General features: G+C 44.4%; 1 protein-coding gene across 1 annotated transcript in view; it reads left to right on the top strand.

Moving 5' to 3' along the window:
* The first annotated feature begins 397 nt into the window (after positions 1 to 397).
* Positions 398 to 15,635, top strand: part of LOC125945061 (uncharacterized) — an 80,843-nt gene continuing 65,605 nt past the window's right edge. The window contains exons 1-3 of the mRNA XM_049666621.1: positions 398 to 520; positions 4,531 to 4,732; positions 15,412 to 15,515. Of these exons, the coding sequence (XP_049522578.1) occupies positions 398 to 520; positions 4,531 to 4,732; positions 15,412 to 15,515 (429 nt within the window). The remainder of the gene's footprint in view (positions 521 to 4,530; positions 4,733 to 15,411; positions 15,516 to 15,635) is intronic.

Here is a 15,635-nt window from a genome sequence, read left to right on the forward strand (position 1 = left end):
GAACCCCGCTGTAGCCCAAGCTCTCGCAATAAACTAGCACCCTAATTGCGTAATACGGTGCGTCACGTAGTCAGCCATACGCGCTTGTGATTGCGTTGTCTACATGCTTCGCGGGATGTGGCGAACTGATTTGCTATGAATACATTGGTTCTTGTTGCACGGCTACTCCTCTGAAATGGTGTTAAACAGTAGCGAAAGATTTTAAAAATGCACGCGCACTTTGTAGCGACATGCAGCGACAATTGCTTTGTGTCTACCATGATCACCACAGTTGCCGTAGATCTTGACATGTCAGTGGACCTATACAAAACGCGGCTATTATTAAAATAAAATAAACGTGCTGGCTGACGGTAATTTCCTGCTTCCTTACAGTGATTCAAACAGATCCTCTGAAAACATGAAGGCTCGCATCGAAGACCGCATCGTCTACTCACCACACCCACACATCGATATCCCCTTGTGCTCGTTTTATGCCTTGGCAAAAGAAAAGCTGCTGATTAACCCCAACAAGATGGCGCTGGTGAGAGCAGTGTTCCTGCCGTGATTCATAGGCAGGGATGTTTACAGGGTTAATCACTCTTGTTTGGTTCGCCCTCTCGAGAGGAATAACAAAGAATAAGAAAGTCTGTAAGTAAGCTTACGAAATAGGATAAAACTAAACAAATTACTGAATTACTACTGAATTAAACCCGCAGCACTGAACTGTGTAGGAAATGTGACAGATATACGGACAATTCGCAGAAACATTTGCGCAGTTGTGTAAGTTACGGCGGGAACTGCAGACCCTCTTTGCAGTGTCTGCAACTTAGCAAGGCAAATTGAAGCGCACTACTCATGGCCCTAATTTTAACAGCACAGCTGTTGAATCCGGGCGTAATGTGCCTGCTGAATCTAAAAATGTGGGCCGATCCTGGCGGTAGTACAGAAAGGGTCCAAGCGCAATGGCACATACCCCTGTGAACGAGCGAAGCTGAGCCTGGCTAAGTCTATCAAAGCATGGTTGTGACAACTTAAGCTTTGTCAGTCATCGATTACCAATCGATAGCCAATCAATAGCTCATCCGAAAAATTCCGGAAAATGTTGGGGATGACTTGGTAGTGCTTAGCCTAGTCCAAATACGTAGCCAATACCTTGCGATAGCCAATCAATAGCTAATTGATAATCGATCAATAATCAATAAATTCTGGAAACTGCTGGGGTTGACTTGGTAGTGCTTAGCCTAGCCCAAGAGCCAGGACTATAGCTACGTGTCCTTCAGCTCCGCTGTCTCTTTAGCCTTGCGTCTCCAGTGCAAGCTACGCTAATTTTTTCTTGTTGTGCACTGTTCACATAAATTGCATGAAAAGAAATTAACAAAAAGAAGGTTGTAACGGAATTCGCTACACCAATTTTTGTTTGTAGCTGTAAATTTGCTTTCCCGTCACGCATTCAAACAATTTAAATCTCCAAACCATCTCTTTTTTTTCCTCGCAACTTGTCTTATGACGGCTGAATACACGAAATGTCATTGCACGGAAACAGCTGTGGAAACAACGGAAATGATGGTGCCTGTGAGAAAGAGAGAGCAGAACCGAAAGCATTATTATAGCAGGTGCTTCAGCTAACTAGGGTCCACGACACAGGGCCGTGTGCGTGAGCACTCAGTTAGAGTGTTGCGACGACATGGACCCGAGCGCAAAGGGGTTGGACTCCCACGCCTGTACCTTTGTCCGGGGACAAGGGGATCCTGAGGGTTGGGTTGATGACGAATCTTTGGACCTTTAGGCCCTTCGGCAGAGGTGACACATCCCTTTGGATCCTTTGGTTTCACGTAGACGCCAATCCCGGACAACCCACCTTTTGGAAATTATAATAGCCTTTTTCCTGTCCGCCTTTATAAACTTTGTCTTTCTCTCTAACATTTATTATTTTCGTGTTCTGTCCACTTCCTTTTACTTCTAAACTTTAAGGCAGCAAGGGTTAACCTTGTGTGCAACAACCAATTTAGGTTATTCATATTAGGTTATAATGCTTATGTACAGCGGGCGTGATCAGAATAATATTTCTAAAAGTCATGTCACGTTCCCTAGCTGGGCTCAGTGGTGGGCGCCTGGAATGTCTGCCCACTAGTATAGCATCAACATGGTTTCAAAATTTTCTGCACTCCCGGTCACTTTCTCAAGTGGGGGAGTGGACAGGAATACAACGTTCGACACACCTCATAAATAGTAATCATGAAACAAGTACTGTCCGAGTGAAATGTCCATTTTTAGTCAGAATGATTGACTAACACCATTGGCCCCGGCTATAAAGTGATAAAGATAGTTAGCGGCAACATATGGCTGCACGTTCGTGACTAGCTGCAACACCTCAAACTGACACAACTTGTAGCTTTCTGGGACATCTCAATTACTGTGAACCCACACAGAGCTATTACCCCTGTCCGTCGTGTCATTGTGGAAAACAACTTGTTAGAAATCACTAAAAGCGAACTGCTCGAAGAGTGGAACGGTCTGAACGTAGAAAAGTGGCAAGAAATAAAATAAGGAACGACAAGATACCAATGCCAATCATGTACCTGATTATAACATTTGAAACCAGCAACCTACCCGAATCCCACGAAACTGGCTACTGTAAGATTCGCGTGGGACCATACATCCCAAATCCGCCCCTATGCTTCAAGTGTCCGTGGTTTTGGCATGGGTGTCAGCGCCGCCGTGGTGGCTCAGCGCCTACGGTATTGCGCCGCTAAGCCGGAGGTCGCGGGATCAAATCCCGGCCGCGGCGGCCGCATTCCGATGATGGCGAAAAGCACGAACGCCCCTGTCCCGTGCATTGGAGACATGTTAAACGTCCACTGGTGGTCAAAATTATTCCGGAGTCCTCAACTACGGCGTGCTTCATAATCAAATCGTGGTTTGGGCGCAAACGCCCTACTTGTGCAAAGTGTACATCAACTGACCATTTCTGTGACATCCGCACTGCCACTACCCGCTGCGTCAACTGTGACGCAGATCACCCCGCTTACTGGCGATGGAGCCCGTCTTCTGGCTTATGTTGTTGATTGCTTATGAAGGGGGGTGGGCGGGGGGTCATGCTAAATTTGGCACTGTTAAACGGGGCCACGTGCTGGCACAGTTGGAGAAACACTGGCCTAGAAGATTATGCGTATTTTCAGGGCGAACATTTTCAACTTATCTCTAATTCATCGCACTACACGGAAACATTTCTGAGGCTCACAGATTGCGAATAATTAGAGCCCCTTGACGACATATGTGCGCGAGATGCACCTTACAACCGCCCATTCAGCTTACTTCAACCTAGAGCTATTCTGGATTGTTACAACAACTGGGCACCAGGTGGCAACCATATCATGTAATGAAATGATTAGATGCCTACACCCTTGAAACACTCCCCTCCCTCTACAAAACCATGTGGGCGAATACGTACATTCAAGAAGCTATTGCGATTCCTATAGTTGAACAATGCAAAGCGCCGTCTTTAGCCAGTACTTACAGACCAATAGCTATTACAAGTTTTCAGTGGAAGCGTTTCGAAAGAATGATAAACTGGCTCCCCCTAATCTATCTTCTAGAAATAAAAAAATACGACAGCACTCATCTCGCGATCACCGTCGACGACAGTGCGATAAGTATTTGAGCAATGCAGCGTCACACAGTATTTCCGAAGTCACGCTTATGTAACATCAATAGTGGTCACTCTGGGATTTCCGTTGTTTCGACTTTAGGCGACATACTCCACTATCGTGCCGCATTGCAGGGGTACTGGCTTGCCAAGGTCTCCCGTGAGCATGGCGGCATCAAAACAAATAGTTACGTGTTACTTTTGAGAGTGAGCAAAGCTGAGAATAAAATCCTCTGTATTAATTATGTCTTAGCCACAACATCTCCTCATATAATCCTTGCTTGGAGTTGCATTCCACTAGCAAAAGCACTAAAACTCATGGATCGAGTAGCATTGTGAAACACCTGGTAAAAATGAAAGTTTAGTGTTTTTCTGGAGGAGCCTAAATCAGCAGTTTTGATGTGCTAGCATGGAACAAACCTATAAGCTAAATAACACAAATTATGTGCACGGTGAGCTACATGCCAACAACGGGGCACATTAGACAAAAGGACCATTTCAATATGGCTATTATCATCTCTATTGCATATACAGATGAATTTCACTCATGTGGAGAAGTTTCGTCGTGACGGCAAAAGATACTTGTACGAAATATTCCCGTTCATACAACGGCATATGTGCGTCAAACATGGCTCAGCGCTTCCATAGTCACCGTTTATGTTTTTACTGCTTACTTTTTACTACTGTTTTTACTGCTTTAGGCGACACGGGCCTGAACTCACGATTGTGATATTTATGCAATTTGTCCTTTCACCTTGTTCCTCCCATTGTCATCCCCCATTGTGACCCTCTTTTTTCCCCTCTTCCCCTTCCCTTACGTAGAGTAGCAGGCCAGATGTTCCATTTTCCGGCCGACCTCTCTACATTTTGAAATCATTAAAAAACTTCTTCTTTGCTACTTACAGGTAAGCGACCTACTCAGCCTGACACGTGCCGAAGTTCTGGCTGGCATGCAGCGCTATGCCATCGGTTTCCGACAGAATGGCATGCTTCCCGGCGACAATGTCTGCATTCACCTGAACAACAGCGTGGAAAATCTGATAGCCATTTACGGCTGCATCCTAGCGGGTGCGACAGTTTTCCTGGCCAGTTCCTTGCTCACCGAAAGTAAGCAGACGTCCCTGAAACAGTTGATTTTATAGCGTACGCAAGTCCTGGAGGCAGCTCCAGGAATTTATGTCCTTTTGAGAAAACGAGCTATTTTAAAAGAACTTACTGAGCTTGGGGTGACCGCGCTTGCTGAAAGCTGTTGCCCTATCGTATGCGATAGCATAGTTTGATGTATTCAACATGTGTAGGACAGATATATAACCCCATAAATCCTCTCCGAAGCACGCATCTGTACTTGTAGTCAAGAGTTCATCGAAAGTCAATCTGGTCTAATTGTAATGCTGACAACATTATTGCGATGGCTGACCCAGGAAAGGGAAAGGTGCAAACAATATACGTTTCAAATCCCATATGAGTTGCTTAGTCACTACGGCCAAGAAAACACCAATGAAAGGTCGTCATGTCACGATCAGATGACGTGAATGCAAGTAGACAACAGCCAGGTTGATGTGTGTCCCGTTTATGTAGTCCCGGCGTTTATTTGAAATAACGGTCATTCCAGCAGCAGGTCGATTAACAGTTGATGCATTTTTTTTCATTTGCCGTGATCCGTGATGTCGGTACCGTGTATGAAAGACTGAGCTGCAATGTAAACATGGCGCAGGTTCCCGGAAGGATACATAGAGCCACACATTCTTGAAAAGATATCACGGTGAGAAGCTAGGAAATCAATTTTACGTTCGGAAAGCGTGTTTAGATAGTCCCTAGAGTGATTTTGACCTGCTCCAATAAAGCTTAGCCCTAAGGATATATCTTTCACGGAAAACTTTCTGACAATAACTTTACACGAATGTGTTGTAATAAACGACACACAAATTGTTCAAAAGTATATTCCTCTCTAGTGTCTGTGTCCCCAATCAACTCGCATGCCATGAGCCAATGACTACTTCCGTTTACATGAGCGCAGCATTATTCCGTTACTAATGTCGTACATGATTTCGTACGATTCCAACAAGTGCTCCAGCGCATCATTTCGTCACCTTGTTTATTTATTTTACAGAGTACCTACATCGCCATAAAGGCATTACGTAGGGGGGAACAAAACATAACCAGTAAAACAAAGAAGATTTTGCACACATATACTACAAACAGAAGCACTGCAATAGCATTTAGAGAAAGACATACAAGCAAGGTGAAACAAGCAGGTTTTCAGGATACATAACACATACAGTTGTTTTACAAGAGCGCCGTCACAGCATAGAGCATTATTTGACACATTTACTATATCATTTGATAAACTGTTCAATTGTCTAATTGATATGGGTAAAAAAGAGTAGTAAAAAGTGTTTGTTCTGCAGTTATAGGCTGAGATTCTTTGTTGTTATCACAGCGAGTCGATATGTAATCTGGTTCCAGAAGATAGTTATAGCGATTGATACCTTTCTGACTGTTATACATGTATATTCGATGCAATAGTTTAAGCCTTAGCTCTGTCTACGCATACGTAGCAGATCCCATCCTAAAGTGGCCTTCATTTCTGAAACGCTAGAGTACGGGCTGTAATTATTGCAAACAAACATTACTGCTTGGTTCTGTAGCTTTTCCAGTCTATTAATGAGGTAATCTTGATAGGGATCCCATATTACACAGGCGTAATAAAGTATTGTTCTGACATGTAAGAAGTATATAGTTTCTTTAATTCACGCGTTGCCTGTTTGAAACTTCTGCGAATCAAATGTAGCAGCCTACTAGATATTGCTATTTGTGAAACTGTTTATGCAAAGAGAGTGATTCGGTGAAATATACTCCTAGATATTAGTATTCTGACTGTATGTCGATAAGCGTGCCATTGATGTGATATATGTGCTGAAATTTGGATAATTTTCTGGAAAAACTTACGCTACTGCACTTTTTAATATTTAAATTCGTGTTTCATTTTTTACACCTGTTCGCTACCTTATCTAAATTTGTTTGCAAAGTATCTACGTCATTTTCAGTAGTAATTTATCTGTAAATCACAGTCATGGGCAAATAGTTGTATGTGTGATGTAATTAGTTCGACAATGTCATTTATGTAGAATAAAAATAACAAGGGGCCCAGTTCGCTTCCCTAAGGAACGCCCGAAGAAACAGTTATTGGTGACGATGCGGCCTAGTTTAGGACGACAGACTGGGTTCTTCCGTTTAGGTAGTTTCGTATCCAATTTTGAACGTTTTCGTTTACATTTAATCGAAGAGCGTACGAGACACAATATCGAAAGCATTTTGAAAATAAATAAAAGTCAGGTCGAGCTGACTATTTTATCAATGGCTTTAGATAAGAGGTGCTGAAATTCTATTAGTTATGTGTTGCAGGAATAAACGTTTCGGAATCCGTGCTGGGAACGTGTAAAGAAAGCGTTTGAGTCAAGAAATGCAGATATGTTACTATACAAAATGCCTTCGAATATTTTGCAACATATCGACGTTAGTGAAATCGGCCTGTAGTTTTATTTTGGGTTTTCTATCGCCCGATTTAAAAACTGGTGTCACGCTTTCCGTTTTCCGATCTTGGGGGATGAGGCCTGTTTCAATGGAAAGCTTATAGATGATGCTATGACACTCTCTAAGGACCACTGAGGATATTCCATCAGGTCCAATTGCTTTTGTTTCATCTAAATGCCGTAATAAAGAATCGACGCCACTAAAACGAAATTCAATGTCTGGCATCATATCGCCTTGATTGGCGTTGTTCAAAAGCGAAGTCTCCCCAGCAGACACTTGCAAAAACACGGATTGGAAGTACTAGTTAAAGCATTCCGGCCTCTGATAGTCTGACGTCACGGTTTTCCCGTCAATAGTATGGTATGAATATGTCTTCTTTTCGGTTTTATTTTACATATTTCTCAAACAATTCTGCGTTTTCTCTCAAGTCCTTGTTTAATTTAACAAAGAAGCAATCTTTCGCTGATTTAAATATTGCTTTCAATAGATCATTTATCTCTTGCAAGCACTTCTGATATGCCAGACTGGTGTCGGCAGAAAACGTTTTATACGTTCGTCTCGCTTTCCTTATAAGTTTACGTATTTCTACGTTAAACCAAGGCTTTTTTGCCGCAGGTACCTGCATGGAACATGAACTTCAACTATTAGAAGTATTTTGTCACGAAATGCTGACCACAAAGTTAACGCACAGCGTGCGTTTGACAGCTACTGGAAAGTAGGAAAGAAATTTTCAAGTTCGGTTATAATAGCGCCATAGTCTAATCTGTCGTAGATTTCCTTTGTGGGATTTGCGCCATCCGTACTCGCTGTACGTTAAGTTATATGAGGACTGCGCTGTGGTCACTATACCTGGGCAAACAGTCTCTTTTGGTATTAAGTTCTCTTCATTGCCAAATCATCATCATCATCATCATCATCAGCCTATATTTTACGTCCACTGCAGGACGAAGGCCTCTCCCTGCGATCTCCAATTACCCCTGTCTTGCGCTAGCAGATTTTAACTTGTGCCTGCAAATTTCCTAACTTCATCATCCCATCTGGTTTTCTGCCGACCTCGACTGCGCTTCCCTTCTCTTGGTATCCATTCTGTAACCCTAATGGTCCACCGGTTATCCATCCTACACATTAAATGGCCTGCCCAGCTCCATTTCATCCCCCAAATGTCAATTAGAATATCGGCTATCCCTGTTTGTTCTCTGATCCACACCGCTCTCTTCATGTCTCTTAACGTTAGTCCTAAGATTTTTCGTTCCATTGCTCTTTGTGCGGTCCTTAACTTGTTCTCGAGCTTCTTTGTTAACCTCCAAGTTTCTGCCCCATATGTTAGCACCGATAGAATGCAATGATTGTACACTTTTCTTTTCAACGACACTGGTAAGCTCCCAGTCAGGATTTGCCAATGTCTGCCGTATGCACTCCAGCCCAATTTTATTCTTCTGTAAATTTTTTTTCGTGATCAGAGTCCCCAGTGAGTAATTGACCTAGATAAACGAACTCCTTTGCAGACTCTAGAGGCTGACTGGCGATCCGGAATTCATGTTCCCTTGCCAGGCTATTGAACATTATCTTTCTCTTCTGCATATTCATCTTCAACCCAATTCTTACACTTTCTCGATTAATGTCCTCCATCATTTGTTGTAATTCGTCTGCATTGTTGCTGAATAGGACAATGTCATCTGCAAACCGAAGGTTGCTGAGATATTCGCCGTTGATCCTCACTCCTGAGCCTTCCCAGTCTAAGAGCTTGGATACTTCTAAGCATGCAGTGAATAGCATTGGAGAGATTGTGTCTCCTTGCCTGACCCCTTTCTTGATAGGTAACTTTCTACTTTTCTTGTGGAGAACCAAGGTAGCTATGAAATCCTTGTAGATGTTTACTAAGATATTCACGTATGCCTCCTGTACTCCTTGATTACGCAATGCCTCTATGACTGCTGGTATTTCTGCTGAATCAAATGCCTTTTCATAATCTATGAAGGAAATATACAGAGGTTGATTGTACTCCGCAGATTTCTCTTTTACCTGATTGATGACATGGATATGATCATTCGTAGGATATCCCTTCCTGAAGCCAGCCTGTTCTCTTGGTTGGCTGAAGTCAAGTGCTGCCCTGATTCTATTGGAAATTATCTTGGTGAATATTTTATACAATACTGAAAGCAAGCTAATGGGTCTATAATTCTTCAATTCTTTAACGTCTCCCTTTTTATGCATTAGTATAATGTTGGCATTCTTCCAGCTCTCTGGTACACTTGAAGTTGTGAGGCATTGCGTATAAAGGGCCGCAAGCTTTTCAAGCATGATATCTCCTTCATCTTTGAATAAATCTACTGTTATTTCATCTTCTCCAGCAGCTTTTCCCCTGGTCATGGCTTTCGAGGCCTTTCTAACCTCATCGCTAGTTATAGAAGGAGCCTCTGTATCCGGTTCATCAGTATTTCGAACTAAAGTAGCTTGGCTGTTTTGGGCACTGTACAGGTCAGTGTAGAATTCTTCCGCTGATTTTACTGTGTCATCGAAATTGCTGATGATAGTACCATGCTTATCTTTCAGCGCATACATCTTGCCTTGTCCTATGCTAAGCTTTATTCTTGCTGATTTAATGCGGCGTCCATATTTTACGGCTTCCTCAATCTTTCCCACGTTATAATTTCAAATATCCCTAACTTTCTTCTTGTTGATCAGTTTTGACAGTTCAGCGAATTCTATCTGATCTCTTGAGTTAGACATTTTCATGTTTTGTCGTTTCTTTATTCGGTCCATTGTTTCTAGGGAGAGCTTACCTACTAGTTTCCGTGGTGCCTTACCTCCCACTTCAATTGCTGCTCCTGAGATCAACCTAGTTACGGTTTCATTCATGACCTCTATGTTGTCTTTATCTTCATTTTCTAAAGCTACGCATTTGTTTGCGAGCAGCAGCCTGAATTGGTATGCTTTTACCCTTACAGCCTCTAGGTTGGCCTGTTTCCTCCTGACTAATTTCAGCCTTTCTTTCTTCAAATTGAAACCTATGGTCACTGCACTTTACCTTACCTAGCACTTCTACACCCTGCACTATGCTTGGATCGGCAGAGAGTATGAAATCTATTTCATTCCTTGTTTCTCCATTAGGGCTTTTTCAGGTCCACTTCCTGTTGCGGCGCTTCCTACAGAAGGTATTCATTATTCGGAGCCCATTTCTTTCCGCGAATTCTACTAACATCTCTCCTCTTGCATTCCTAGAATCGATGCCGTAGTTTCCAATTGCTTGCTCACCAACCTGCTTTTTCCCCACTTTTGCATTGAAGTCGCCCATGACTACAGTATACTGAGTTTGCACCTTTCTCATTGCTAATTCAACATCTTCATAAAACCGTTCTATTTCTTCATCATCGTGACTAGAGGTTGGGGCGTAGGCTTGCACTACCTTCATTTTGTACCTCCTATTCAGCTTTATTACGACGACTGCTACCCTCTCATTATAGATGTAGAATTCATCAATGTTGCCTGCTATGTTATTATGGACTAGAAATCCTAGCTCCGGATTCTCTCTTTTCCGCAGGACCTCTGTAGCAGAGGACATGGCCGTTAGCCAGCACTGTGTAAGCCTCACAAGTTCTTCTAATCTCACTAAGGCCAATAATATCCAAGGCAATGCCTGATAATTCTTCAAATAGTCCTGCTAAGCTAGCTCCACTCGAGAAGGTGTGCGTGTTGAACGTTGCCAGGTTCAGTTTCCATTGCAAAATGCTAAGTCTAAAATTGCATTTTCTCGCGTAGGTTCCAGTACGTACTACTGCAATCCATTTTACAAGCAGGACAGAGAGCCGTTCAGGCTGCTAGCAACGGGCTGAGTTATCCTTGGGAGGAACGGAATTTGGAATGCGTCCTTTGCCTCTATCCAGTCGCGGATGCACCTGAAGTGGAATCCGCATATCGCTATCCCAGACAAACGTTTGCCCATTGATGATCAATTTATCATAAATCAAGCGAACACGATTTTCTTTGTTTTCTCTTTCTTCTTTCGCATAATTCTAAAGCTGACGTCTTTTTTCTTCTATACGGCTCGACTGAAATCATCAGAGATGCTGTGCGAAGTGCCTTTTAGTCTGTAAGCGTTTTATTGCGATAGCAATTATATGGACACTCAAAAGCAGATTTCTGCCGTCGGCGTCGCCGTCGCCGTCGCCGTGAGGTTCCGTATGACGTCATTTGGAGAAGAAATCGTCGCCGCGCGCCGAACGCTGGATGTGCGAGTGAAAGGGCGCGAGGGGCGCGTCTTTCACGGGGAGTGAACGCACGGCGGAGAACAAACGCGCGTTCCGCGCCGTGCTCGCTTAAGGGCTGCAGAAGTAGGCGTCTCTTTTCTCCTTTACAATCACCATATATGTAGAGCAAACGCACCTTCTTCCGACGCGCGAAAAGCCGTGGGGGAGGGGGAGGGAAGGGAGGCGACGTTTAGCTGCGGCACCAAGTGCCTATTTATATCACAGGCTCCGGCAACAGTCACCAACGCCGCACGCATTTTGAGCGAACGCGGGAAAAACGCCGACGGCGTCGACAACAGTTCTGCGCGTGGCCGGTGCTGCTGCATGTCCAAATTTATACAGCTGATAAAGCTAATATCATTACTCCGTATAGCTCTCTACAAATTTGCTATCGCAATTGATGCTTCGCCTTTCAGGTGAAACTGCGACAACTTTTTTTTAAACTGTAGCACTCATTGTGATCACAGGCGCCTCCCACGTCTCGTTATGCTCCCTGTCAGGCAAATTGGAAAAGACCAAATTCTGTCTACGGCTACTATTCTCCAAGTCGTCCAGTTTAGCCATAAATTTATCTTCAATTTTTTCCACACCAGCAACACGACTTTATACATTGCTTGTTTTCTCTATTAGGCCCGTAATTTTGGATTCTAGTTAACTTTGTCTTGTAATTTCCGTTAACTTCGCGAGCACAGTTTCTTGGCCTGTTTTCGTTTCTAAGAGAATCCTTTCAATGTTTGTCATTTGGTCCCGCTCCACTGCATTCATAGACCCTGGATTAAGTTCTACGTCCCCCGATAGGAGCCATAAAATTGGGGAAAGCGTCATGCAGCCGTCGCAGAGAGAGAATAGCAGAGCATCAACGAAACACAGGCTGGCATGTTCAAAGCATTTAATCATTTGTCGCTTGCTAAGGAGGCACGACACTATTAAAAGCATAACATTGCTAGAGCGATAACACTTATAGTTCCATTTAGGTAACTGATCTGGTACATGAAGAAGCGTGAGTTTGGGCCGAAAAGAGCGTCGTGCCCCAGTCGCTGTATATAGGCTTGACTGGTCCTTTATATGGCCAGCGCGCAGCGGAACCAGAAAGGTCCTCCGATGCGCAGATTCCATTTCGGTGCGTCGGAGATCGTACACAATTCCAAGCAAATAATCTTGCGGACCATGTAGGACATGAGCAGATGATTGCAGATCAGTTCTGCCACAGACCCCCGTGAACGAAGCGCAGACGCTGGACCAAATTCCAAAGCCGGCTTATCAGCTTCCGAAAATAATCCCACGAAAGCAAGGACAATTAAGAATGGGCCCTCTGGTGTGCCAGCGGATGCCGGTTGCTGTCGAAAGACTGAGTTAGAGCCCAGAGTTTTCAAAACACAACAAAATATATCCTTCTCACAAGGCAGTTACACCCACAATTGCATACTTAGGCTAGACACAACACAATACAAATCAGATGAGTATTCAAAAAACACAGGAAAAAAATTAACGACAAGCACTAAGAGCCCAACACGTCAAGTACAAAATGAATAGGAACACTAAGTGTCCAATCGTATTCACCACTGCTAGCCTTGAGTCAGACAATCTCAGCGTAGATCAGGGCAAATCTCGAAGAAGAAACTACTTCCGGAAATGCAGACGCTCGATGAACTCGTCCACTGGCTTGCCGGGGAATCTCCTTCTTCCGCAGACGGTCTTCTTCACGTTACATCTCTTTACCGGAGCGTTCTGGTCCCGGTATTCTTATTCTCGCATGGCAGTTTTATCTCTCCGCCGGGGTTCTCGAACCTTCCTATCGGAGTCGTGTTCTCGTAGCATGGCCAAAGCCTGGGAATCGTCTAGTCAATTCTCGCTTCTCGACCGCTGCCGTCGGAGCGTCGTCGAGGGGGGGGGGGGGGGTGATGAGTCATACTGTTGGCGCACGCTCACGCTGTAGTAATCTCTTTCACGACTCGCCGGGTGAGAAGGTGTATCGGCGCCCGCACTCTCTCTCTCTCTCTCTGGTTACCGTCGCTTCGTCGATGTTCTTCTAGACGTCTAGACGCCGTTGGTCGCGTCGCCAGTTTGAAGCGTATGCGCTCTCCCCCAATGTGGAAACTGTCGCGGTGCGGGCGTGCTTTTTTCGCTACCTTGCGTGATACGCGGCGCGCGCCCCGACCACGCGCTCTTTTGTGACATGTGACGCGCTCCGGCCAAGGTTTGGTGAAGCCACGCTCCACCTCCCCGACGACGTTCGCCGCGACAGCGAACAATCCGAGCTGCACGTGGTACATAAAGAAGCGTAAGTTTGTGCTGAAAAGAGCGTCGTGCCCCAGTCGCTGTAGGCTTGGCTGGTCCTTTATATGGCCAGCGCGCAGCGGAACCGGAAAGGTCCCCCGATGCGCAGATTCCGTTTCGGTGCGTCGGAGACCGTACACAATTCCCAGTAAATAATCTTGCGGACCATGTAATACACGAGCACATGATTGCAGATCAGTTGTAGCGGTGGTCATGTTCCACCGCCCCGAAGACGTTCGCCGCGACAGCGAACAATCCGAGCAGCACCTGGTACATGAAGAAGCGTGAGTTTGTGACGAAAAAAGCGTCGTGCCCTCCCTTGCCATTCTCTTGTACTGTGGAGGTGGTAGCATACGAACTTTCCTCAGCCTCGACAGTTCGCTGGGCACTAAATGTACCCAACTATAGCTTGATAGAGTTGAGAATTGGCTCGGGAGCCGACTTAAGCCGAAAAGAGAAGTGCATTACCAGCAAGCGACAGCAGAACTTGTCCGTGGGAGGACGAGTTTCTTGCACTAAAATTAAAAGGTAAGGACAATCATTGATGTTCGCCAGAAATTATTCCACCGCCCTCCGACTGGTAGCCGTCGCGACACGTCTTGTTGCTAAGATTATTTGGATTGTTTTAGCATAATACGTGCGTCTAGTATGTTATAATCAAAATGTCCCCACATTCATGTATAGCATTAAAGAAAAAAAAAACACGGGGCAATGTACATTGAGACAGCCATGCTTATATGGTTTAGAGCCGTGTAGATTAGCTGCCAGTAATTTTTTCTTGACGCCATTCAATTTATTAATTAATTGCAATTAGCTAAATTTTAAATACTGCTCTGAATGTGCTGCTGTCATTGGAGAATTTATTGGGAAATTGACATAATGCTGGCATTTTTTCAGCCAGAAACTGTCTGGACGATTACTTTTCGCGGCTGATAAGGAAACCCTATGAGAAATAAAAAATGTCGCTTGGCTGAACTGATGCGCCAGCATCAAAAAGCAGCTCCATTGAGCAAGCTAACAGATAGCCTCTGAGTTTCGCGCGTAGCAGGCGCCAATATTAGAAGCAGTGGCGTCTTTGTAAAAACCCACATTGAAATTTTGAACTGCGGCCCACGGTGACGTTCAGAAGACGGAGTGTAGCGGGAACTACACCGTTCCGCCGTATCCTTCGCAGTCCAAGGCAATGAAGGAGCAACGGGAGCACCGCGATGGGGATCAAAGGCGGTATTTCATTGCAATCTCTGCGCTTCTGCTAAACGCATCGAAGTACTTTTCGTTGCCGTGTATTTCTTAAATAGCGTATTTTCTAGTCGATAAAGAAAGGTTCGGTACCCCTTTATTATTCATAATCACCTTAGCCTGGAAACCACTGTCATTGGTGCACAACAATCAACATACGTAGTCCCACCGTCCTTTAAAGAACTGCACAAGTATCTTCTAATTTGTGAAGTAATGGTGCTTTCAACTTTAGGCGGTTCACTGTGCTCATACAGCCTGCGTACATATGGCGTTGGATAGAATTCTGCATGGAGTATTCGGGTTAAGGAAGCCGAAGTATTAATGTCACCTTGGATTCTTGTAACGCCTGCCTAATTCGTTCTTGTGAAACCTAAATTAGCCGATCCATTGCTTGAAGCCTTGATACCACGCCTGGTATCATACTGTCAACCAAAATTTACCTGAACGCATAAATGAGGGAGTAATTCGCACTTTAACTGTTCTTTGCAGATGAGCTACGCTATGAAGCGGAAGACTGTGATTGCAGACACGTCGTTACCGACGAGCCGAATGCATTGAAAGTTAGCAGCGCAGTTGCACGCTTAAATGTTAAGGTGAGTGTTAAGACACATGCAGTGTATGTACAACTTTATGTAGGCGAAGTACGCATCTGCAGCGCACACCTATACACCATTATGAACTGTGACTGTCACTGAACTGTTCGTCGCAGTTAC

The sequence above is a fragment of the Dermacentor silvarum genome, chromosome 4, assembly GCF_013339745.2.
Source record: "Dermacentor silvarum isolate Dsil-2018 chromosome 4, BIME_Dsil_1.4, whole genome shotgun sequence".
In the NCBI taxonomy this organism is placed as follows: domain Eukaryota; kingdom Metazoa; phylum Arthropoda; class Arachnida; order Ixodida; family Ixodidae; genus Dermacentor; species Dermacentor silvarum.